The 25867-nt window shown below is 40.4% G+C and overlaps 1 protein-coding gene across 6 annotated transcripts in view; it reads right to left on the bottom strand.

Moving 5' to 3' along the window:
- eps15l1a (epidermal growth factor receptor pathway substrate 15-like 1a) overlaps nt 1-25867 on the bottom strand; it is a 264285-nt gene that overhangs the window by 9668 nt on the left and 228750 nt on the right. For 3 of the 6 annotated variants that reach the window (XM_052037608.1, XM_052037609.1, XM_052037610.1), the window contains exon 23: nt 22291-22496. The exons of 2 other annotated variants lie outside the window; for them this stretch is intronic. In XM_052037608.1, the coding sequence (XP_051893568.1) occupies nt 22291-22496 (206 nt within the window). The remainder of the gene's footprint in view (nt 1-22290; nt 22497-25867) is intronic. One more of the 6 variants, XM_052037611.1, reaches the window with a different exon arrangement.

The raw sequence follows: 25867 nt of genomic DNA, 5'->3' as shown, positions 1-25867 counted from the left end.
AACTGCACTGGTTCAAGGTAGCACCTAATCAATACTTTCTCGAGGACAATTAAAGATGGATAATGAAATTGAGCCTTGCTAGCAACACCCAGATCCCAAAAAGTGAATCAATAGAACAAAATTTAGAACTGCTTATGCCTGAATGCGACACAGGTCTGATCTACGATGATGATGTGTTGTTCTATATTTAGAAGTGGCATACAATTATGAACGATACTGACTGAAGGTGTGATTACAATAGATGTGCCAACACTGTGAAGATGTTTCACTTTTCTCTGAAGTACTTGTTGTGAACATACGTAACGCTTCTGGGGTTGTGCATTAGTCATCTGGAGGACAATGAACAAAAAGCACTGAGGTGGTCCCCTCAATTCGGTGAGCAAGGATTTTCTACTCCTGATCATCATCCAGTGCCAACTGTATAAGTGTGTTTACTTAGATGCTGAGGAGACCAAGTCTTGGGACTGTTATGCTTCTATGTTCACAATAACTGCAGTTCAGGCTCATAAAGGACACCTTGGTACTCTTCATTTGCTTCATTCACTGAAGTATTATTTTAGTATCCACGGCATAGATTTAAACTTTACTCAAAAACAAAGCACATTATCTGGGTTAATCCTCCAATGTACTGGCAGAGTTGCTGTCTTTCAGATGACAAGGATCTGATGAAGATGGTACCTTAGTACCAATGAAAGATCAAGTGAGTTGTTCTCATGTTCTGGCTGACGCTTGATGCCCAACTACCATCACTTGCATGTTTAGCCTCTACGTAACCCCACATCAAAAGGTACTGTGAGATACCCTGAGACTTTGAAAGGCACTGCATAAATGCTAGTTCTCTTCTGAATGTCAAGCTGCTAGAAAAGAAGTAAAATACCCTATTACGCACCACACCCCCAACTGCCATGACACAATAAACAAAAATGTGAAGGCACAAATGTAATGATAGTTTTAAGTCATCCACAAAAGATGTACTTATCTCTAATCAATCACTGCGTAGTGTAAGAAAAACATTCACCTAAGTAACATAAAAACTATTTTATACCACAATGAGAACATACAGGTAACTCCGTGGCTACTGAGTGAAGAAGATCAAAACAACCAAGTATCATTGCATTCTACTGCCAGGGCTCATATCAGAACGCACATAAAAACCTTCATTATTCATAGCGGAGTAGAGATTTTGTTTTTAATACTCCCTCTAGGTCTCAGCGAAAAGAAAACACTGCCCCTTCCCCCACCATTTCAAAATCGCTGTAAACATGGAAACCCCATAAGGGAGTTCATGCACTACATAATGTTTTTTAAAAAATCTGTCTGCATGTGTAAGAGTCAGATGTGAAGGGAGAAGAAAAGTTTGGCTTGAATTTGAAGCAAGAACATGTGCAAAACTGGACAGATTGATTAAAGCTTTCACTTCGGGCTGCTGGAAGGGAGACCTACATTGCCATCCCTCCCCTGTCAGCCAACATCCAGACTGGACTGCACTATCTGGATCCCAACAAAAACCATCTTTCAGAACCAATTTGTTATAGAAAAGCAGTGCACTTTGACCTGGATTGTGAGTGGTGACTAAATCTGCACTATTAGGGAAATTGTTGTTGTTGGGACTGGTGAATGATCAAACGATTATCTTTATTGGTTTGAAACTTTGCTCTGATGGGTGTCGGTCCCCCAATAATAACACACACAACCCGTAACATGCGGCTTGGCTTAGCACACCGCCACCATCAGAACTTTACGGCGTTGTGTGTTACCACATTAAATTGTGGTCATGAGGCCTTATCACATTATACCAAATAACTGGGACTCCCACGCCAGATAGCTACAACCAGCTCGAAAGAATTTAATGCTAAAATGATGACAACTGTTAAGTCACCACAATGTTGCCTACGTGGTGAATGTTTACAACCTTCAAGCACATTTGGGGCCCCTCCATAACTTGAAATTTGGCTTGTCTTTTTGATTTGTTTTGTTTACATCAAAAAATTGATGCTTCAAATCTCCAGCTTAGTATCTTCACCAACAGATGAAAACCTGGTGCTTTCCCATACCACTGGTGATGTGAATAGAAGTTTTAATAACAGGTTGACAGGAGGAAATTCAGCTGGATGGAATAAATGTGTAAGCAGGCTCTAAAGCTTTGTTATGAAGTGCCATTCAAAGACTTGATACTTCCCAGTGGAAACTGTTCTTCGAGATACGGAAGGATCATTTATAAAGCATTCAGAATTTTAAGAACTCATAAACACTGAAGTGTGAACTGAAACATTAGTGATAAAACTCAACAAGGACCCAAAGGCAACCCACTGCTTCATGGTGGACAAGAGAACTTCTGAAACATCTTGCAAGTTCTTAAATAAAAACAGAAAATGCTGAAGACAGAAAGTTTTATACACCTCAAATGAAACTCCCTTCAGCTCCACAGGAAAAAATTCCAGGCTAGCCAAACTCTCCTCATAACTACATTCTACATTTTAACCACATAGTTGTTTTCTCTTTTTCCCAGTTCAGACAAAGTGTTTTGGACCTGAAATGTTATCTCTATTTCCTTTCCCACAGATGCTGCCTGACCTGCTGAGTATCTCCAGATTTTAGATTTCCAGCATCAGCATTTAAAAAAAAATTTAGCAAAGTCTTAGTTTTTTTTGGCAGGATAGAAAAGGGTGTAAAAAATTGAAATGACATAAAACAAGTTTCATGTAGAAAAGAAGAAACTGATAGTTCTGAAGGCTCACATATTCTCAGGTATAGTACTGACCTATTCAGATTTCAAGCTCAGCCACTGGAAGGTTAATTGAATGGCATGGTATTGGGGGCAATACATGTGGTCAGCATCCATGAAGAAACTACTGGAGGAACTCAGCGAGTCAGGCAGCATCTGTGGTGGCAGAGGGATGGTCACCGTTTCGGTTTGAGGCCCTGCACCAGGACTGAGAGTGTAAGGGGAGGTAGCCAGTATAAAGAGGTGAGGGGGATGGATGAGGCAATGGCTGGCAAGCAATAGGTGGATCCAGGTGAGGACAGGTTGATATGCAGAGGGAGACAGATGGGGGAGGGAAGCTCCACCTCTGTTCTCTCTGGGGGAAGGGGAGGGTGAGAGCAGAAGAGTGGGAAATGCTATAGCTGTGGGTGAGGTCTCCATCAACCACAGTCGAGTGGAAGTCATGTTTCCTGAAAAAGGACATCTCAGATGTCCTGAAGTGGAAAGCCTCAACTCAAGAGCAGATGCAGCAGACACAGAAAAACTAAGAGATAAGGATGGCGTCCTTACAAGAGATGTGGTCTAGCTGGCTGTCAGAGTCAGTTGGTTTGTAGTAAATGTCAGTGGATAGTTTGTCTCCTGAGATGAAGACAGAGAGATCCAGAAAAGGGAAAGAAGTATCAGAAATATCGGAGTGTCAAATTATGGAGGCAGCACCAATGCAGTCATTGATGTAGCGGAGAAAGAGTTGTGGAGTGCTGCCAGAGTAGCTCTGGAACCAGGACTGCTCCACGTAGCCAGTGAAAAGGCAGGCATCGTTAGGGCCCATGCAAGTGCCCAGGGCTACACCTTTGATTGGTTGAAAGTGAGGGGAATCAAAAGAGAAGTTGTTCAGGTAAGCACAAATTCCACCAGGCGAAGCAGAGTTTTAGAGGGGAACTAGTTGGATCTATGTTCTAAAAGAAACAGAAACTCGTAGGTCCTCCATGATAGGGTACGGAGGTGTATAGGGACTGGACGTCCATGGTAAAGATGCTGTGGTGGGGGCCAGTGAATTGAAAGCTGTTAAAATAGTGGAGAGCACGTGATGTGTCCTGGATGTGGGTGGGAAGGGGAGATTTCCTAATGGTTACTGGGTGCGGAGGGGAGATTTCCTAATGAGAGATCTGTGACAGTGGCCTGGTGTTTGTGGTGGGGCCATGATCCAAGGGTAGGTATGAGGAAGTGTCCGAGAGTTGCCGTCTAGCCTCTGCAAGGTAGAGGTCAGTCCACCAGACCACAAAGGCACTGGCTTTGTCTGCGAGTGTGATAATGAGGTTGGGATTGGTGTGGAGTGAGCGGAGAACTGCACGCTCGGAGAGGATGAGGTTGGAGTGGGTCAGGGGAGTGGAGAAGTCCAGGTGGGTGATGTGGCTGGCAATCATCCCTTGTAAGATATGGTAAAAATTTGGTTATCTAGAACTTCACCAATTAGTATGATCCAATAACTGGTACATCAGAGGGAGTGGCTGACCCAGGGATGGGACGACACCAATGGAATGCCTGGGCCAAATGAGAGATGAAAACTTATACACTATTTACTATTAACCTACTGACTCCCACAGCTACCTCAACTATACCTCCTCCCACCCTGTCTCTTGTAAGGATGTCATCCCTATCTCTCAGTTTATCCATATCTGCTCTCCAGACAAGGCTTTCCACGTGCTTCATAGACAACAGCCCAGCAATCGGGGTGACTTGCACATTCAAGGAGATGGGGAGGTGAGGGGTAGTTGAGGAAACTTTTGAGTATTTTAGCACTTTAAATGTCAAAGCACTAGAGTGTGTGCATGAAGTTTTACAAGACTGGAGAATTTTTGTTATGAAGAGAGTTTGGCTAGTCTGGAATTATTTCTTTTGGAACTGAAGAGGTGTATAAAAATTTGGGGGGCCTACATATGTTGAACAGGTAGTACCTATTTCCTGTAAGTCAATAACTGCAGAGGCATTCATTTAAGGTCATTGACAGAAGGTTAAGGGAAAAGAAATCTGCCAAAGCCTGCTGGTGGTCTGAAACCTAATCACCTGAAAGGGTGAAGGAGGCAGAAATCTTATCACATTTAAAAAAACACTAGGTAAGCACTTGATATGCCAGGGGTCAAAAAAGCTATAGATCAACAACTTGAAAGTGGGATTAATCTAAATAGCTATATTTTCTGGCCATCTCAGACACAATGGGCCAAACGGCCTCCTCCTAAGGCATTTATTTCTTTGATGCTGTGAATGAAAGTAGTTCTGTCTCAGTACGGCAGAGAGGAAAAAGAAATGAATTCATACATTTCTAAAAAGTAGCTTGAATCATGGCTATTAATACAATGGGTCAACAAACTTTTCAAACAACAACAGCAAATACACACCTAGTAATTGCGTAAATTTGGAATTTATTCACTTCTTAAAATATTCAGGTGCTAGTGTAACTAAGCCTTTTGTATTTTGAGAGTTTGCTTATGTATGTACAGCACAAGGAGCAGCCTGTTCACAACTTCTAGCCCCATGAAATTCAAACAAGACAAATCCAAATTAAGAAATATAAGCACTTGGGTTCAAGGGCTGGATACTTCTTAAACTATGAACTCCCCACACTCAATTTTGTTTGTGCACAGTTCCTGGGTTAGAGAAAAGTACACACACTTCCAACTGCTTTTATTTTTAAAATGATCAGCATTTTTGAAAAAGAGCTAAGAGACAAATTGATTCCAAGCATATAATCACAATAAAACATTATAAATGTACTTTTAAAACATACATTTTCCTGTATATATATGTCTATCCCTTTAATGTTTCTAAAATACTAATATAAAAAACTTTTTGACTAAGAAATCTGTATTATCTCTGGGCAAATATATTCCAGATTATTACAGAAAAAAAAGAGGATTTTTGTAGATTTTTAAAACTTAAGTAATGCACTCTTTGCCATTTATCCCAAATATTATGAAGTTGCACTTACTGATGTCTTAACACCCTTTCTCACATACAGAAAAAGCTCTGTTATCCAGTATGTGTCCTATGTGACAGATGTTGGTTAATCTAATGCTGGCCCAATGCTGACCCTCCATCAGTCAGAGTACTCTAATTGGTGAAATTTCAGGTAACCCAACTTTTACCACATCTTACAAGGGAGGATTGGGAAGCTGACACATCATGAACAAACCTGCCAGATTTGTGGTCACTTATGGGTATTGATGAGTATGCAAACAAGGTGGTAGGTGGAGTCAACAAACAAATGAGCCATGATCTAATTCACTGGCAGAACAGACTCAGAATGCAGAGTAAGCTACTCCTGTTCCTGTTCGTATTTTATGTGACATGTGACTTAGAAAATGGGATTTTCACTGCTGCAAACAATGCTCAGGAACAAACCGAATATTCTGTAAAAGTTAAGAAATTTGCAGAAACTGTCAAGGATGTTGCATTGCACCTAATTACAAGATATTGTTAAAAATCCTGAATGAAAATTCAGTAATACAATAAAATGCTGTTGTTGCAAATGAAAATGCTTAGACATCTAAAATCCTGACAAGTAATGATTATTTATTAATATGAAGTTTAAAATGTTTAAAATTTTGAAGACATACTTTGGACTTGGATGCCAAATTTTTGCTGCTCCCCATGGATCTCAAGAGATTTTTGCTCTGGTGAGATCATGGGTTGAACCTCTGTTCAAACTCACCACATCATTCAAGTTTGGCATGAAAAAAACTTTTCATTAAATAGAATTTAAGGAGAGGATTGGATTTCAGGATGATAGGTTTCAATATGGAACCTATCAGCTGATGGAATTTCAAGATGGAATGTATACAATTGGTCTTGTAGCTCACATGCTTCATTCCAGTATTGCAATTGAGTTAAACTATGGCCTACTTATCAAAAAACAGAAATTTCAGGAAAGGTTATGATCTTCAAGCACTAGGCAGAAATGGTTCATACAAAAACAATAGCTAGATAAATACCTAATTTTAACAAAATTCTCATGGGTTTGACAGGTGAGATGCAGAATTGATGTTTCTCCTGGCTGTGGTGTCCAGATCTAGGAGTCAGCCCCAAAACAAAAGGTTGGCTGCTTAGCACTGACATGAGATAAGATTTTTTCCACTCAGAGCAGTAAACATTTGGAAAACTCCAGCCAAAAGGGCTGTGGAGTCTTGGTCACAGGATATAATAAAGAGATCAACAGAGTTTTAGATCAAGGGACATAGTGGAGGAACATGGTGCTGAGGTAAAATATCAGTAATGATCTCGTTGAATGCTGGAGAAGGCACAAGGGGCAAAGTAATTTACTCTTTCTTCTATTTCCTATGTTCTTAATAAATATTTCATTCCCAGATATTGGTACAAATCAAGAGGAATCACAACAAAATGATCACGGTCCAACAAAAGAAAGGTGCCTTTCTCGTACATCCCTTTCAATACGTCCAAAGTGCTTTACTTCACTAAAGGTGATGGTAATCTCGGGGGAGTGTCCTAGACCCAGCTATCTTCAGCTGCTTCATTACAAGTATGAGCTTAGTCCTCAGTGACATATCAAGTTCAGCACTTTAAAGTCAGTTCAAAACTCTGTAGCAACACCTGTCAAGTATTGGATTTTATGTGGATCAAGTTTTATGCTGCAGCTCTTGTTTTGGTGTGATCTTTTTGTGAAGTAGAGTTTGTGTATTTTTCACTCACTGAATACCACATAGGCACTTAATAAGGATGGAGCCCTTTCTGCTGAACTGCATAATACAAAACATTCCAAACACTTAATTAGGTTTGACAAATCTTTAGTTTTGACCTAAGCTTTCCTAACTGGAGGCATAGATTTCTGCACTGGTTGAAACCAGGTTAATGTCCCCCAGGAATCAGACTAAAGGTAAATGTTTTTCTAAACTTCTTTAGAATTCCATTTCTTTAGATTTCTAGTCTCCTGGATTCATCCATCCTCTGCGCCATAAGCAGTTAATAATGGTCAAATGAAAACAGTACAAAGCTTGAAATAAAATGCATCAGAAAGATGGAGACACAAGAGACTGCAGATTCTGGAACTGGAGCAACACACAAAGTGTTGGAGGAACTCAGTGGGTCAGGCAGCATAGAAAGATGGATCTGAATTTGCTCATCCTCACAAATAGGTATTCCTAAAAGCTGTATTTGTCCCAGCACATGCTGCTCCTCAGGGGAAAAATATACTGTATGCAAAGAAGCATTTCAAGAACACAAGCCTGAAAGAAATAAAAATCAAGGATTTTTCTCCTTAACATGAAATTACTGTCAAAGTGTGTACTTTGACCATATAAATAGCAACATATTTCAATTGATTATCCTTTCAAAGATGTCAAATACCACAAAGACAAATAGGACAAACACAACATAAAATTAGAAATCGGGTAGTGGGGATTGCAAGGATGGATGATGTAACTTCTGGGGGAAGTAGGAAGAGACCGAAATCCAAGCAAACAGAAACAGTTTCACTTGGCAGATCGTGGCTGAGAACTACAATGTTCACAAGCTGCAAAAATTCTCATATCAGCACTACAGTTATAGTATGCACAAAACAGACATGAGATGTCTCAACAAGTTTACCTAATGAGTAGCTGAGCCGTATAAACTAGAAAAACACCAGATTTGAACCCTAGTCCATACTATATTAGCTGATCAGCAATCAAAGTTAATTCAACACAAGTGGTAACCCATTTAATTTAGCATGCTTTTCAGTGTCAACAAAGATAATCAATCTAACTGCATTCCCAAATGATGCACATTATTATTATACTTTCTTTCAATTTTTCTTGCTTAGTTGAATCAAGCAAGTCTTGGCAAATTAAGTTTTCCAAGTACCTGACCCAAATTCCCCTTCTTCATGTTTGAACTTGGAGATTAAATACTTTCAGACAACTTGACCCCCCACAAAAGACATTACAGCCAAGAACATTTGTGTCCTCACCCATAGTGATTTACAACCAAGGTTCAGTGGTCAGGAGCAGATTCATGGCCAATATTTAGCACCAAGAGCAACACACAAAGGCTCTGGAGGAACTCAGTGCATCAAAAGGAACTCAGTGTAGTCCAGATGAAGGGTCTCGACCCGAAACATTGACTGTCCATTTCCCTCCTGAGGTGCTGCTAGTCCAGATGAAGGGTCTTGAACTGAAAAGTTGACTGCCCATTTCCCTCTATAGATGCTGCTGTGACCCGCTGAGTTCCTCCAGTGCCTTCATGTGTTGCTCCAGATTTCCAGCATTTGCAGTCTCTTGTGTTTCCACTTAGTACTGAGACACAAGTACAGCAGTCAAAATTATCCTGGTACTCTGACTGAACTTGGGATCTTTTGACCTTTGTATCTTAATTTAACACTGCTATTTATGTCACTGGGGGAACTACTTAAGTGTCCTTTATTCTAACTCTTGGTGTAGAATCCTTAAATATGACTGGACTAAATACTTTCACACAGCATGCAATGATTTCCACAGCTGTTTTACTAAGGACCTGTAATCTTTAGGAAGTGGCACCAAGCATCAAACAGTAGAGAGGACCTTTGCAGCATCAATAATGTAACAAAGATAATTGTGCATTTAGAATGGAGCCCTAAAATGAATGGGCAGAATGAAGGGTGGCCTGACAAAGAAAAACTTAATAATGGTTAATAATGGATTATTTATTTCCACAAATTTCTGCAATGTTATAAAAAACTTTCAGAAACTGAAGTAGGGAACAAAGAATTTATTTTAAACTGCTCCACATGCCTTCAGTCACGTTAGCAGAAACTGTGGACCAGCTGTAATTAGTCATTTGCTCCATGCTGTCAACCGAAAGGCAGCACACATAGTTAAACTGCTGAGAGAGACAGAATAGGGCAGGACTTAAGTCTTATATTACCCTATTCAGCTATGAATTTCCTCGCTTACTGAAAGATATGCATCTTGCATATACAAACAAAAATTGCATTTTCCCACGAGAGATAGAACACAACTCTTTTAAGAAATTTGCAAAATCATATGATTGCTTGAGTTACAACTTCATTTTATTTGATGAAAAGATCTCACATATTAGCACCTAAATTTCTATACTCTAGCTGGGAGCACCAAGATCAGCAGGATGACACAAAAGATAATGGATATTCAAAAGCTATGTCAAACTGAAGCAATAGAAAAGGAAGAAAATGGTGGATTCTCGGTGCTTTATAGGGCAGTGGTCAGGGAAGAAAGACCATAATAATCAGTAGATAAGTTAATATTCTTAATTTGTTTGACCTCCAGGTACTAATGGAAACTGTTTCACAACTCAAAACATGGTACAGGGACTCAGACCTGCATGGACATCATCCTGAGTGTTATGAGAAAAAGTTCATGGATGAAAGTTAAAAGAAATAAAAACAGAAAATGCTCAAAATACTCAGTAGATCAGGCAGCATCTGTGGAAAGAAAACCCTTTGTCAGAATTGGATATTGAAAGTTAAACTTTGTGGTAATTTCCCCAACATTCCCTCGATGAACCTTTTTATCAGGAAGTAAAATGCACCAAGTTTGTCAGGGTTTTGCTTCTTTGGGAAGGAAAATCTCTAATGCATATCAACACATAACCTTGTCTCAGTGAAGAAAATCAAAAAGAGGTAAAATGTGGCATCTTTCTGAAATCAGCTTTTACTTTTCAGCAAAACTAAGAGAGGGGAATCTAAGACATACCATATCTCCATCAAACTACATCAGGGTTCTTTCATCTGTGCATTGACATAATGGCTACCAGTGATAGCTTTAAACGTTTGCATCCACAAATGGTGTGAAATACGTGTGGTCAGTGGGTTCTTAACCTCTGCCAAGTCCACATAAAGTGTACTGACTGATACACGTGAAACACAAGGAGCTCAAATGATGCGTGTAGTTTATTCAAGAGGCCACTGCATCGTTACATGTTATTGCAGCATGGAGAGTGGTCAGTGATGTGACAAAACCCTCAAAGGGATGACAACTGTATAGTATCAATTATTGTTTACACAAGTACAGACTGCTTCCCTTTTCTAAAACTAAGCCAACTGGCTTAGTAACATAGACACAGTATGCTTAGTATGGCTTAGTAACAGAGTACAACTCTGAGAATCCACTATCCAACTATTCTGAAGTCCTGATAGTTTGGCATCTGGCACACAAAGAGATATTGCCATGCTCCCCCCCAGCTCACAGAAGCCCTGGTTCCCACCTCCCTCCCCTCCAGCTCACCGGGGCCCTGGTTCCCACCCTCCCCTCCAGCTCCCTGTAAGTCACTGAGCCCGTTTCCCACACTCTCTTTAAACTTAGCTGGGTCACTGGAAAATGTTTTAATACTGTGTAACAACAAAAAAAAGTGAATTAAATCTGTTAATCTGGCTCCAACAAAGCCCCAAGCATGCCAAATTATCAGAGTTTATTGTATTTACAAATTATACAGGCTTTCACATTCTCCGGGATCAGTGCAGTGGTTCTGGTGTTACTTATGTTAAACTCAGGGATTTACCAGATGCTGCAGCATCTATCACTGAGTCCAATGATATTGCATCATCTTAATTCTCCACAGAAATATTATGGATTGCTTCTAAATGAAAAATTGTAGGATTCATGAATGGAATACCTTTGACCACACAGCCTTCTATGCTTCTCTCTCTGTATCATACAGAAAAAGCAAGTGGTCTACATGGACTCTGAGTTCTGCATGAGATAATTCTTTGAATGTACAACTCCATTATTTTTACAATAAACCATCTTCTATCTCCAACACGCTGTGAATTGCCTTTCCTCCCCTTATTGTTCCCAATCAGGCTGAGCAAGACTCAATCATGTCCCAAGTCTCCAGTGCATCAGTGGAATGTAGGATCCTTCGAAGAAACACTGCTTTGACATTTGTGGTTACATTCAATCACCCTCCCATGACCTGATCTTCAAAACATTCTTTGCGTGCAAATTGATCTTTCTGCTTCCTCATTTGGGTGGGAAGTAGAAGTGAAATGATGCTTCATTCCAAATTGCCTTCCATAAATTGTTCAACTTGAGATGATGTACGCTCTGGACTCTATGAGACAAAGATATTCCTCTATTGTGTGTGCTGTGGTGGTGCACAGCCTTCACTCTATTCAGTTTTGCTCCAACCACCGACAGTGCCTGTAGACTAATACCAAAAGATTGTCCACACCTTTTCCAGATAATCTTAATAGCTACACAGGAATGGTCTTGTAGCCACTTACAGACCTAGGCAGATGATATACGAGGCTGTGTTCTACTCTCCTGACATACAGCTAATGGTCAGGTCTTCCATATCATCCACGGCTTTCTCCTGGTCAATACACAAATACTTTAGTTACCAACTACATGTGGAGTTCTTCCACAAACTTGCTTTGCAGTTCCTCAGGTATCACCACTTCATCTCCATTTTACACATCTTTGCTTGGTGGTCAATTCACAGCATGTGAGCTGAATTCACTTTATATCTTTCTTCACACCTGTGTCTAAATCTGTTTGTACACTTGCATCAAAATTGGTTCGTGTTCTGTTCCTCTGCTGTGACAGGGAAATCATCTTCTACTGGCCTGTAGAGTAAGTATTTTGTTTTCCATGTGCATTGTGATTTCATTAGTCTTGACCAGATGTTTGCCATAGCATCTTGCTTGATTGCTCCATACTCCATGCCATAGGGACAATCGGATGGCTCACCTCTTCGTTCTTGATGCCACCATTGTTGCAATAAGTTTTGGTCACAGGATTGTGGTCAGTAACAGGTAAGTAAGAGAACTGACAGTGGGCAATTTCTAGCAAACAGCACTCAGTCAAAGAGTGTTCTGGGACTTTGGACTCCTAGTTTGGATGTAATGCAAACAAATGCAGAGAGAGAGGAATAATTGGAACAGATGGTCTTCTCAGCAAGAATTAGTGAAACTTGTAACTCCAACTATAATCGCCAGTGCCTCTTTCCCCAAGTGCAGTTTTTCTTCACTTTTGCTCAGCATACATGATGCATAGGCGGTTGGCCACTTGTGCCTGTGATGTGGCTACTCACTGCCTCAAGTCCATAGTCAGAAGCATCACAAGCAAGTTTTAGAATTTGGTTGGCATCACAGGCACCAAAAAGGACTCGCCACTGAGGTTTATCACCTCTGTTGATTTTTTTTCCACTGACATGCTTCCTCTTTCTTTCATGGTTTGACTGAATATGCTCAGCAGCTAGTCCACAAACTTACCATACAGCATGCAACCCAAGAATGCACCAAAGTTGTAATGACTCCAAAAGAACTTTTTTTTGGAATAAATAAGCTAATATCCCTCCCAGCCTCTGAATGTGTGCTCCAAATGTATAACTTTCTCTACAGTCTCCGGCGGTGCTTTCTTCTAATTGCTTATGGTCTCATTCCAAACATTTTCATCCTCAAGCTTGGTTTCGATGATGTTGTTTGCCCTAAAAAAAAATCTCTGTATTTATCAGAACTACCAAGATTTCAAGTGTAACCAGTCTGAGATGGGACATTTTGTACTGTTTCCCACTTTGAGTTGCTAAGCATATCTTTATATCAACATCAAATTCGGCAGGCAGCGCCTTTCTCCTCATGTCCAGTCCACACCTCTGAGCGGCCACAATCCAGGGTCAGCTACTCAGACTCACCCTACCAACACGTACACGTAATCACTCAACGCCTTCCATGACTTCATCCCTTTTGATGGCTGTGAGCCTTTGCCATGTCACCCCATCACCAGTACAGAATACGTAAATTCAGTAGGTGCTTAATTTCTGACAAAGCTCATTGTAGACTAATACATGAGAAACTCAGACAAGGTGCTTGTGTTTTATTCAAGGACTCTTCACAGAATGTCTCTAGAAATTCCTCTCCGTATTATTGAAGCACAGAGTGCAGTTAGTCATATGACAATCCTTAAAAAGGTGGCAGACTTAAAGCAACGATTGATGTTCACAACCAATATGTACAATGCAAATGGCAGCAGTATAAGCTTTTTCAAAGCACAACTCAAAACTATAAAGGAACTGCAGTAATGAGAAATATTTTGTGGGCAATTTGAAAACTGCAAACACATAGGGCATGCCAAACTAATACTACCATCAATCACAAACATCAAGAAAATGTGAATTTTCAAAAAACTGAGCCAGACCTCCTTAAGCAGGAAAATACAATCCAGGAGAGATGCCTTTTCCATTTTATAGATTCGCAGATCAGGCTCTTACAGAGCAATGTTACTACCTTGTACCAGGAATCTTGCTACTCCCCTCTTGTTATGCAATGAGGCTTTTATTAAAACAAGTCCACCCAGTGCTCACCATCACCAGTAGCAGTTACAATGAAACCTAATCTGTACACACCACTCTAGATACGCCAAACAGCTGTCACTGTAGAGATATCCAAGAGAAAAAACAATCATCCAGTTCAGGGTATACATATAAATCAAGATCTGAAATATTGCCTGAGACCTAGAAGGGTGAAGCATTCAATAAGTTTTTATATTGCAGGATGGGTTCCACAGCACTGGAGTACAGAAACTCTTCACATTCAGTTGGTTCCAAGTCATTAAGTTTGAAATTTCATTTCCAGCCACTGTATCTCCCTCTCCAATTCCCAGAGAAGTTTAGCACGGACTGGTTAGTGAAAGACCAATCTCTGTGGGTGGCCTGAACCACTCAGCCTGCCGGCACACAAAATGGCAGCCTCTGCTGGCAATGTTTGGAACATACAACGGTAATCATGAAACTTTCAAAGATTGGATTACTATGCTGTGTGCTGTGCATGTAAATGAGTATTTTTATTAAATAGAGCACTTTTAAATAAGAGAACTGACAGTGGGCAATTTCTAGCAAACAGCACTCAGTCAAAGAGTGTTCTGAGACTTTGGACTCTAGTTTGGATGTAATGCAAACAAATGCAGAGAGGGAGGAATAGTTAGAACCCACTTCCTTGTGGCAACAGGGGCTTGGACGGAGAGGACAACCCTCCCTTCATGTTCAGCAATGGAACACCTTCCTCTTAGGAATTTTATGTTCCACATAGCAGAGGTTACCTCTATCTCCTGCCAACAAAGCATTTCAGGCCCAAACTCAGAAGCATGCCGATTTATGCCCCAAATATGCCACTTAGACACAAATAATTATTACGGCACAGACAGAAGCCACTTGTCTCATCAGGTCCACAATTGGTTCTCTACAGAGCAGTCCTGTGACCCCTTCCCTTCTTGTTCCCCGTAACACTGTAATTGTTTTCACTGTGCCCATTCAATTCCATCTCACTGTTTCCATCTTCCCCACATGCAGTGCCAGATCAAAACTGATGAGGCCTACTGAATGAATTTGCCAAACTTAGCAATAATCTAAGTGCAATCTTGCGCTATACAACACCTATAACCAGTAGTTCCCCACCTGATTAGTCTTAGCTAGATTCAAAACCAGAGATGAAAGGCCATGGTCCAATACACTGCAAATACCAACAACCAAATTAAAGGTAGAAAGAGATTGTCAAATAAATAACAAAAAAAAATGTCAATACATACAGGGCTAAAGTTACATGCCCAAAATTACTTACTGGGGTTATTGGCAGACTTAGCTGATCTCAGCTTGGGTGCATTCATTGACCAGCGCTAAATCTATATCTAATCATATGCCTATGATCTGTCAAAGAGTCAAAGAATGAAAAAACAGCAGCAGTGGAGTAGGTAGAATACCCTGACATGAAGCACTCATAGTGCTGGTGGCAGTGGAACCCTCCAGAAATCAGGATGTATTGCTCTGTAGTGCAATCTCCTCAGAAAATATTTCGAAGAAACTCTGTTATTGTCAAATTTTCAACTTGTGGCTTGCCTAATAGCAGATAAAATCCCAGGATTTGAATAACTTGAGTTTTATCATTCTTGTCATCGGGAGAAACCTCCAGTGAAGGAGATGATGGCTTTGTTAAGTTTGCTTTTCTGACTTATGAGCTGATTTCACAACTCTGCAAAATATCCAGTGGCTGAAGACACTGCTAACATGAGCTATGTGTTGTACCATGACTCAGCTTTTCAAAACAGTACATTCAACTGAGACCAAAGATGAATCAAGGGAAAATAAACACATGGGTGAAGTTTTAGATAAGCTGTTCTTGGTAAAGAAAATAAGGCAGAGAAAATTAAAGGCTTCTCAAAGAGAATCCTGGGATCACCAGAACTAGATCTGTTTATGCTGACACAGCTCTAGAGCTGCTGCATCATATTTTCAGCAAACCGGATTCAACCCTGGCCTTCATTGATATCTGAGTTTGCAAATTCTCCCTCTGCCCATGTGGGTTTCCCCGGGTGCTCAGGTTTCCTCCCACATCCTAAAGATATGCAAATTAGTAAGTTAATTGGCCAACGCAAATTGCCCTTGCTGTGGTACAATCTGGGGGTTGATGGGAATATAGGGACTAGGTGCCCTTTGGCCCAACTCGTCCATGCTAACCAGGTTGCCTACCTGAGCTAGTCCATTTGCCCATATCCCTCTAAACTTTTCCTATCCATGTACCTGTTTAAATATCTTTTAAACAGTGTAATTGTACCCGCCTCTACTACTTCCTCTGGCAGCCTGTTCTATATATGCACTACTCTCTGTGTGAAAAAATTGCCCCTCAGGTCCTCTTTAAATCTTTCCCCTCTCACCTTAAACCTATGTCCTCTAGTTTTAGACTCCTCTTTCCTGGGAAAAAGACTACAACTATCTACCTGACCTATGTACCTCATGATTTTATAAACCTCTATAAGGTCACCCCTCAGCCTCCTTTGCTCCAGGTAAAACAGTCCCAGCCTGTCCCGTCTCTCCTTATAACTCGAGCCCTCCAGTCCCAGTAACATCCTTGTGAATCTTTTCTGCGCCCTTTCCAACTTAATGATATCCTTCCTATAGCTAGGCAACCAGAACTACACACAATACTGCAAGGCCTCCTTCTATGTTGAAAGGAAAATATGACATATGGAAATTTAGTGACAATTTTGATCAAAATGTTATTAGGCACAAAGTTTTGCGATGCTGTGAAAAACATTTTCACGCATTAAGGTGTGGAAGGGAGTCCAATCAAAACACAATGGCATGAAAATACTGAAGGCATTGTATCTTCAGGTGACATTTTCTGCACATGAAAAAATGTGGATGTCCTAAAGTCTTTGTTGGGGAGAGGGTAATGTGTTCAGGTTTCTCATTCGCTTATAGGTCTATGGACCGTTTCATTGAAGTGCTTAGTAACTTAAAGAACAGGACTTGTGCAGTCTCAGGGACAAGAGAAGTGTACTATAACAATTAGGCAGAACGGTCAATGGGGACTTAACAAATGCATCATGGCCACATGAAACTTGATCGCATAGCAAATATGGAAGAACCACGTCAGGGTAGCATCTCTTTTTCCTCTCTATTTTTCAATCATTATTTTTGTAAATAAATGTATGTTCTGTAAAGAACTGTTGATCTAATGCATATCATTAAGCCAATGTTGCATTGCCTAAAAATTGTGAACAAGATCATTATATATCAATAACCAGATCCTAATAAATGAAAATTGGAAGACAGGTTAATGGGAGCACAGGTCAAGATGAAAAATGTTAAAAATAAACTTGTTGCACATGCTATTGAGAACAGTTGTAGGTGGTTGAACTTGTGCACGAGTTCCCAAAATGAGATATATCTTGGAAAGAAGTAACATTCAACATCCAGCTACTTTTCCATAGACACATGTTTCTCAAGAGCCCTTCTCACTCAAACGCTAAGCAATGAACCCAAGATCAGAACATCAGAAATTTTGTTCTCAGATCATACCTCTTGCACTATCCCACACCACCTCCTCAAAGTCAAGCATGTTTTCTTCACTTAAAAAGGTGGAAGGAAATCATCTGCAAAAATGTAACCTTGCAGTAATAGGTAAACTTGTTATTGTATTTTCTAACCGTTTTTTTCAAACTACCCTGTGTGTCCTCTGTGAGGTTAACCTGTTGGCTGTTATAAACAACCTCAACTGACTTTTATTATCAGGAACCTCACCAAAGCACATTAAGGCAGTATCAAATGATTGCATTCCACTTCAGCTTTTGCACGTATGTGGATTCATTATTCAGAGCTTCAGGGTCAACAAAGAAGGGTGAAAGACAAAAAGTCAATCTCTAATAGAGCACAACAAAGAACAGCTTGGTGTTGACTTGTTTGTCCTCAGTCTGCCACACCCAGAGATAGAATTCTCCAGGTAGTTAATGTGGTTACCCCAAAGTAACAAGCCCTTTATGCAAAAGGCAATGCTTCTTAAATTTGCAGAACTCTCACGCATGTCAAATCAAAGCATCTTAACTTTGATCTGTCAGCTCAGCAATTCTAAAACCTATCTTGTAAACACCTTACTCAGGAAATCTCTCCCCTCCCAAAACATACTATCTTTAAAAGTAGGCTGAGGTGCCATCCTTGATAGCTCTAGTGAATGACTGAGCTCATAGGAACAGATGAGGTTCTGGCTTACATCTATTATTCAATAATCTGAGCAGCAATGACAAAATCGAATTGGTCTCAGTGTTTGCCACGTGAAGCACAGACCAAAGTTTTATTGCTGGCTTGTGCCTCTTTACTGGAAAAGAATACAAGTGGACAGTGGATCCTTATGACGCTAAGCTGTCCTTGTGCGCAGTTGTTGAGTCCACTTCTGCGGTTTCCTGGGAAAGGCATTCAGGATAAGGAAAGAGAGAGGGGAAAGCATCTAATTACATGGATCAGCCCCGTGTGTTTCTATTAGGAAATGAATCTGAAGTGTAAAATATCAAGCAAAAAAATGTCAGGTTGGGTATTCCTTGATCTCAGATAAAGGCATCAAATATTGAAATGGAGAAAAGAGCACATTTTAAAACCTTGATATGTTAAAATTAACAACTGGTAACTGTTTTCAAAAGGGAGAAGTGTTCTTCAGAAAGTTTCAAACTTACTGATTTAACAGCAAGAATGATTAAAGAAGCAGCTACATTCAATGTGGTATGCATAAGACAGATAAGATCAAGACTTTGCTGGGATCAACCTTTGCTTTGGTTAAAGCTTAAGTTGGCCTCACATGCTCAGAAGAGGTCTGCACATACTTTGAAATGCATTTCCTTTAAAATTGTCATGACTTCCAAGAAAGACAGCTGAATGAAACACAACTATCTTGTTGATGCACTCACCCTGGAGAAAGAAAAGATCTTCAGTGTTTGGAGGGGAGGTGGAGGTAGTGGGAGAGTTTGGGAGACATGGAGGTCAGAGTAGACGGGGATGGACATACCAAGTACATGGGTAAGGGAGGAGAGGGCCATGACCTCGAGAGAGGGAGGCACACATGAGGTTGCAAGCAAGGGAGAGCTGCACGAACCTGCAAGTGAGGGAATGGGTGCACCAGCCTGCAGAATGTTGGTCAGTAGGGTCATGGGGAAGAGCGGTGTGCGCAAGCATGCAAAGGGAGGAGTAGCAAGTCTACAAGGGTGCAAGGGTGGACAGGACCTACGTTCCTGGGGAAATACCTGCAGCTGGAAAACATTCTCCTCTCACTGCCTCTGGTTAACAGCATAGAAGGTGAACTGATCTATCCCAATACCTTCTGAGCTAAACAATGTGCCAGAATCCCAACCAAAAGAAACAAATGTTCTTTCACTCAAGTATGTCAAATCATCTTTCCACATTTCCTTCAAATTGTTTTTAATCTTCTATTAAAACATCACAAATCTTTTCTGTGACAACTCTTTGGGTCCCCGAACTCAGCTACTTTTCTTCACTGTTCTCTTCATAATATTTAGTAATTGTTGCTTTAGATCACATCACAACAAACATAAAAAGAACACAAGAAATAGAAGCAAGAGTAGGCTATTTGGGCTCTTACACAGACTCTTCCATTCGATATGAACGTGGCTGATGCTTTGCCTCAGCACTGCTTTCCTGTGTTAATCCCATAATGCTTAACTCCCCATATCTAGAAATTTAACCATCCCTGTCTTGAATATACTAAGAATTACAAAGGTGCACTGCCATCTGGGTGAAGAAATTTCTTCTAATATCAGTCCAGAATGGCCAACCCCTTAATTTGAAACTGTGATTCATGGTTCTATATAAGTCAACCAGGAAAAAGATCATCCTCACATCTGTCATCTCAAGCCCTGTAGGAATTATATACATCTTAATGAGATCATCTTTCATTCTTCTGAACTCAAGAGAGTCTTGGTCCAGTCTAGTTAACCTCTTGTTATATAACAAACCCACCATCCTAGGAATCAATCTGATAATCTTTGCTGCACTCCCTTTATGTTAAGTATATTCTTCCTTAGGTTGGGACACCAGACCTGTACACAATATTCCTGAATCAGTCTCACTAGGGCTCTACATAATTGGAACAAGATGCAGAGATGAAAGTAAGCCACTTCAGGCTGACATGGCACACTGAAGAGGCTGAGCTATGTCTGCAATATGACCGTACCGGTAAGATATTTTCACAATCACATCAGTAAATAATTTCAGTTTCTTTCACATTTGGAAATATGTCTCTGCTCTTGTACTCAAATCCTCTTGTAATGAAGGCTAACATACTGTTGGCTTTTGTAATTTCTTGCTATAACTGCATGTTCAGTGAATAATGTACAGGGACACTCAACCAATACAATTCAATCTCTCATTACTTAAAAAGTATTATATTTCTAATTTTTCAACCAAAATATTCCATGTTCTACATCTTTGTCCATTCACTTAACCACTCCATATCCCCCTCAAGCCTCTCTGCATCATCCTCAAAGCCCACACAGCACTGTACCAAAAGTTACCTAAACACTGTGTTAGAACAAACAAGCATGGCAAGTTCTCATCCTTGAAGAACACAAGAACACTGGTGAACCAGCTGAGAGTCTACAATATTCTGCACACTTTCATGGACATGTTTTGGTGCCTGTACACAAATTAAGAGAATTCAAATTCAAGAGTGGGAATTGAACTTGCTGTCACTGGACTACCATCCAGAGAATGCCAATTTTTTAAAAATTAGATTTGTTGCATGAAATACTTCTCCCCCTCTTTGATCCGAGTTTGCTATCAGCTGCACTTTATTAGACTTTGTTTAAGCTTAGAAGGGAAATGGTCGCAGGCATAAAGTACAATGATGATAATACACCTCTGCTTCCCCCCATCACTCTACGTTTATCCTTAATCTTATTATAGGCCAAAGTACATTTCTTTTCTCAAGAGCTGAAGTGGCACCAATCAGATGAAATAAGTGAGCAGGTGATAATTAATTAAAGAGGCCTTCTCTTCCAAATCAGATCATATGAGTTCCGCATTCTAACTATATACCATTGATTTTCTCCATTTTCCTTTGATAAACCATTGACAACATACAACTTGATAATGCATCAAAAAAAATTATCTTTGGTCTAAATCCTGGCACTGAAAGGACTGTGGGAGCACCTTCACCTTCAGAAGGATTGCAGCAGTTAAGGTGGCAGCTAATCATCCCCTCCTTGAGGGCAATCAGAAATCCTGCAAATAAACATTAATAAACACTCCACCTTTAGAAAATAGAGGTGTTAGCACATGTCCTAACAAATCTAAGAAAGGATACCTGGGGCTAGAAAGTGAATGTTACAAACAAGCACAGATTCTAAGACATCAGAGATATGGAGAACTGCAATGACAGAGGCAGGGATTCCTACAGAAAGTCTTGCATACAGGTTTACTGCAGAAGAAATATAACCTGTTCACACCTACTTATGCTCCTCCCATGTTTTCGACTGGCTACATTCAGTTCAGTAATAGCAGAAGTATGTTCACTAGCTTTAAATATATGCAGAGAGGACACTGATGCACACCAAGTTCACAAGCAATACACTCAGGACTGAGAGCTGAGTAGTGATACTGTTGGCATAGGTTAATTAAAAAATCCCAATTCATCATCAATGCCTCGCATGCACCAGGTAAATATTACTAGAGGCAACTGCACTGAAGCACAATCAGATCAGTTGTCTCAAGTAGTGCATGGTGGGGAAAATGGGGGGTGGGGAGAGAGCGGCAAAGAATAGAGGGGACAAGAAATAAATGTTAACACTCAGCCACCAACCAAATATGTGTTGGCCAAAGGCCTTGGTGATATACCTATGCTGGTTGAAGCTTTGTCACAATGGATACCACCAAAATAAACACTTCAAACCAGTCTATGACAGCAACATAACAGTCACCACATCCAGTTTAATTCTGGCTGGAATCAGTCAACCCCTTGCCAATGTATAATTCATTGGTTGCCAATAATTACTGTTATTAATTTTTGCCACTATGTCCAGCTTGTCAATTTTATTTTTTGAAAGGGCTGCTTGCTGTCATTGTAAGGTTGGCCACTGGTTCGATCTTTTTTTCCCATTACATTAGACAGAACGAGAGGAAAGGGCACAAGATATTGAAGAGATCAGTATTATTATGGAAAAATGGCTAGCATGATTTCCAAGAGAATGGTAAGAGAAGCTGGTGAGGCATCCAGTTGTAGGCTTTAGTAGAATGATCATACTAGCACAGAGTGGGAAAGGGGATTGGGAGGGAGCGATTGTGGACAGAGAGTATCACTGATCTCAACTTACAGAGCTGAAGTCTGCAAAACCCAAAGAAGAGTCTTTAGAAGTTTTACTTGAGGAAGAAGGCGTGAAGGGATCTTTACCGCTGAATGGGTCACCGAGCCCCTTTTTACTTTGAAACTGGTCACCGTCATCAGCGCCAAAGGGCTGGAAAGGATCGTGGGACTTGACAGAGTCGGCCGAGCCAGGCCTGTTTACAGGGGTACTTTTACCTGGAAAGTTTAGAAAGAAAAGCATTATTTCCCACCAGGAGGCAAAGTCAGCCTTTAATCCTTCACCAAAGGCACTTAGTTATATTGCATCTCTTTATTAACCTTCTGTGATTTGTTGTATTACTGAAGAGATTTTAGAGTTTTGCTAGGATCTTAAGGACGAATAATTCAACAGCCAGGCATGTGCTGGATGAAGTGCAGTACACTGACACTGCACTGTTGAGACAGAAGTTCAAAACTCCTTCTCTGCTGTGCCCCCAATCTCAAGGACATGTTTTTTCCCCAGACTGCTTCCTTTCGGTCACTGACTCTGACTGTCACTGACTTTTGGTCACCGACTCTGGAGGTTTTTAAATGACTGTTCCCAATAATGCAGGAAATGCAGTTGGAAGATGCCAGAAAAAAAACAGAAGACATTTACATGGTACTGGCTGAAAGGGTTTTGGAAACGTACTGTAAAGCTGAAAACAGATCATGGTGCTGCTTTGGTGAAATGGTGGTAAAGAGGTTAAGCTGACTTTCAGAAAATAGAGTCACAGCAAGTGTTATTCCTTAATCAAACATACCTAAAAAAATGCTTTGTTTTAACTGAAAAAATGTTAGAGCTTGAATTGTGATTTCCTCCAAGTGAGGTTTACGTTTTCAGACATAATTGATGTGACAATATTTTGAAAACAGCAACATCATCCAATATTAATTTCCAAATAGAATAACAAAAATTACAAAAACTATGATTGAATGGCAATGATGTGTTTTCACCATACTGTAGCAGAGCGAGAGAGTGGCCAGCTGACCTTTATCCACCGATGCATTACATCCAACTGTATGTTATTGCTCAAATCTTTCTGTACGTCCTTCCAAGGTAATGAGGACATGGTTTTTAACAGGGTGGAAACTTACAATTAAATATAAAATAGGTGTTTGCAAATATAACCAAAGTAAAGATGACGTTTAGCGATGGCAGTTAACTGAAGGGATTAGAATGTGGTGGTAGGGGCCATTTCTATCTGTTTCACTATCACCCAGGCTGTGACTTCCATCCCAGACATTTCAATTTAAGGATTAAAAGCACTGAGAGTATCCAAAACAGTCAACGCTGGGAATTAAAGAGTGCAGCATCAAAAGAATTACACTGAGGCAATGGAATTGATGTTTTTTACTCTCTATGAATATAGAGGGTAGAGGTAACATGATAGAGGTGAAGTTAAGAGAGGATGGGCAGTTGCAAAATTGATTAAAGAAAACATCACAGCAGTGCTTAGAGCGGATATTCTGTGGGGAACATCCAGCAAGGCTATACAGGTAGAACGAAGTAATAAGAACTGTGTGATGGGGTTCTTCTATAGGGTCCCGAACAGTCAGTGGGAATTAGAGGAGTAAGTATGTAGGGAAGTCATGGTTTGGTATAGGAAAAGTAGGATTGTAATCAGAGGTGATTTCAACTTCCTTTACATTGACTGGGACTGCCATTGTGCTAAGGGACAGAATTTATCCTGGAAAGTTTTCTGAAGCAACCTATAGATAGCCCTACAAGAGAACAGGCTACACTCAACCCCTGGAGGGCTAAATTACGAGGAGATTTTGGATAGGTTAGGGTTGTTTTGCCTGGAGCCAAGAAAGCAGAGGGGTGACGTTATAGAGGTTTGTAAAATTGAGTATAGATAGGGTAGACAGTCAGTCTTTTTCCCAGGGTAGGGGAGTCTAAAATTAGAAGGCATAGGATTACGGTGAGAGGAGAAAGATTTAAAGGAGATCTGAGGGGAAGGTTTTCACACAGAGGGTAGTGGGTATATAGAACAAGCTACGAAAGGAGCTGGTAGACGGGGGTAAAATTATAATGTTTAAATGCATTTGGATAGGTACATGGATATAAAAGGTTTAGAGGGAGGTGGGCCAAATGCAGGCGCATGGGATTGGCGTAGATAGGCATCTCAGTTGGCATGATCAAGTTGGGGTGAGGGTCTCTTTCCATGCTGTATAACTCAATCTATGAATTGTCACAGCCTTCTGCTTAAAACACAGAATACCAGCATACAATAATCAACATGACACATCAGTCTCTGTGGGCCCAGAAGCTCACCTGAGGAAGGTCAGTCAGAAGAGGTTACATGCAAAGCCTGGGGTCCTACATAAAAAGGAAATGCTGTGCAGTTGGAGGAAGTTGGTCATGGATGACTCTTGCGTACGTCTATGCCAGTTAACGATGTGTTTTGGTGAAGCCATGATGGAGGTTTGTTTGCGAGGCTGGGGCAAATAAATTCCTTTAAATAATCCCACACTCTTCTGGAACTTTTAGAAATAAATAGAAGCAAATAAATATGGCTGAACCAGTTCCCTCTGATGACTCAGAAAGTTTATCCTTCCGTGTTTCAGTAGAAGAAGCAGGGAGGTCCAAGATCCAGAGCAGCAGAAGGTACCAAGTGGAAAGGGGAGGTAAAAGGCAAGGTCCCTACACATGATAGACCTGGAGGGCCTGAGCAAAGTCATGATATTGCTCCATCATGAAGCTCTGCAGTTGAACAGCCTGCAGACGCTCACTTTCAAGGCTTGAATGATTAACTGTACCATATAAAGTCAGCATCTTAGGAAGACAGTTACAATTCACATTTAAAGTTTCTATGGTATCACACTATTATGACCGTTGCATAGGAATGAAGGTCCCATTCATTTCAATAGCTTCTTTGATGTTGCTTTGTCAGGAGTGACTCATTTTGAGGCAAACTCTCAGATAAACGTAATATGAAGAAGCAAACCAAAACCCAGAAAGCAATTTAACGGTTTTTGGAACCCTCAGTTCTGTCAATGGCGACTAAGCCATGGAAACGGCAATAAACTCCTGCTTAATTGTGCCAGCTTGGAGTGAAAAAAGTGGCAAAAGTCAATGAACTTTTATATATCACCAAACAGAAGACATTCAGGTAGCTGATTCTGAAAAGTCGTTTTAAAAATCAGTTATCTTCATCCGCTGAGAAGAGAAAATGTGAGTTCTGGGCTCCTCCAGAACTCCATCAGCAGTGAACTGGAGACACTGATGCAGGATTAAAATAATCATGGCCAGATATCACAATGCAGAGAGGTATAATTAACAGAAAGTTTAACATTTTGCTTTGTTATAGTGCATGAAGGAACACTCCTGAAACTCCAACTGTGGGTCTGTTTTTAATCAGAAACCAGGCTGAATTTAAGCAGACCGCATAAGCTGGAGGTAGCACTAAACATTGAAAAAATTCTTTAATACATAGTATATTTGTAGATCAGAATTGAATCATTACTATTTCCTTGGTAAATGAAAGCAGCAGGTTGGGGGTTGTATGCCATTATAGTACCTACTGTAACGTGCTATAAAGCCGCAGTGGTTTCAGAATCTCATT

The sequence above is a fragment of the Pristis pectinata genome, chromosome 24 (assembly GCF_009764475.1).
Source record: "Pristis pectinata isolate sPriPec2 chromosome 24, sPriPec2.1.pri, whole genome shotgun sequence".
Classification (NCBI taxonomy): Eukaryota; Metazoa; Chordata; class Chondrichthyes; order Rhinopristiformes; family Pristidae; genus Pristis; species Pristis pectinata.
This window is presented reverse-complemented; position numbering and strand designations above follow the sequence as displayed.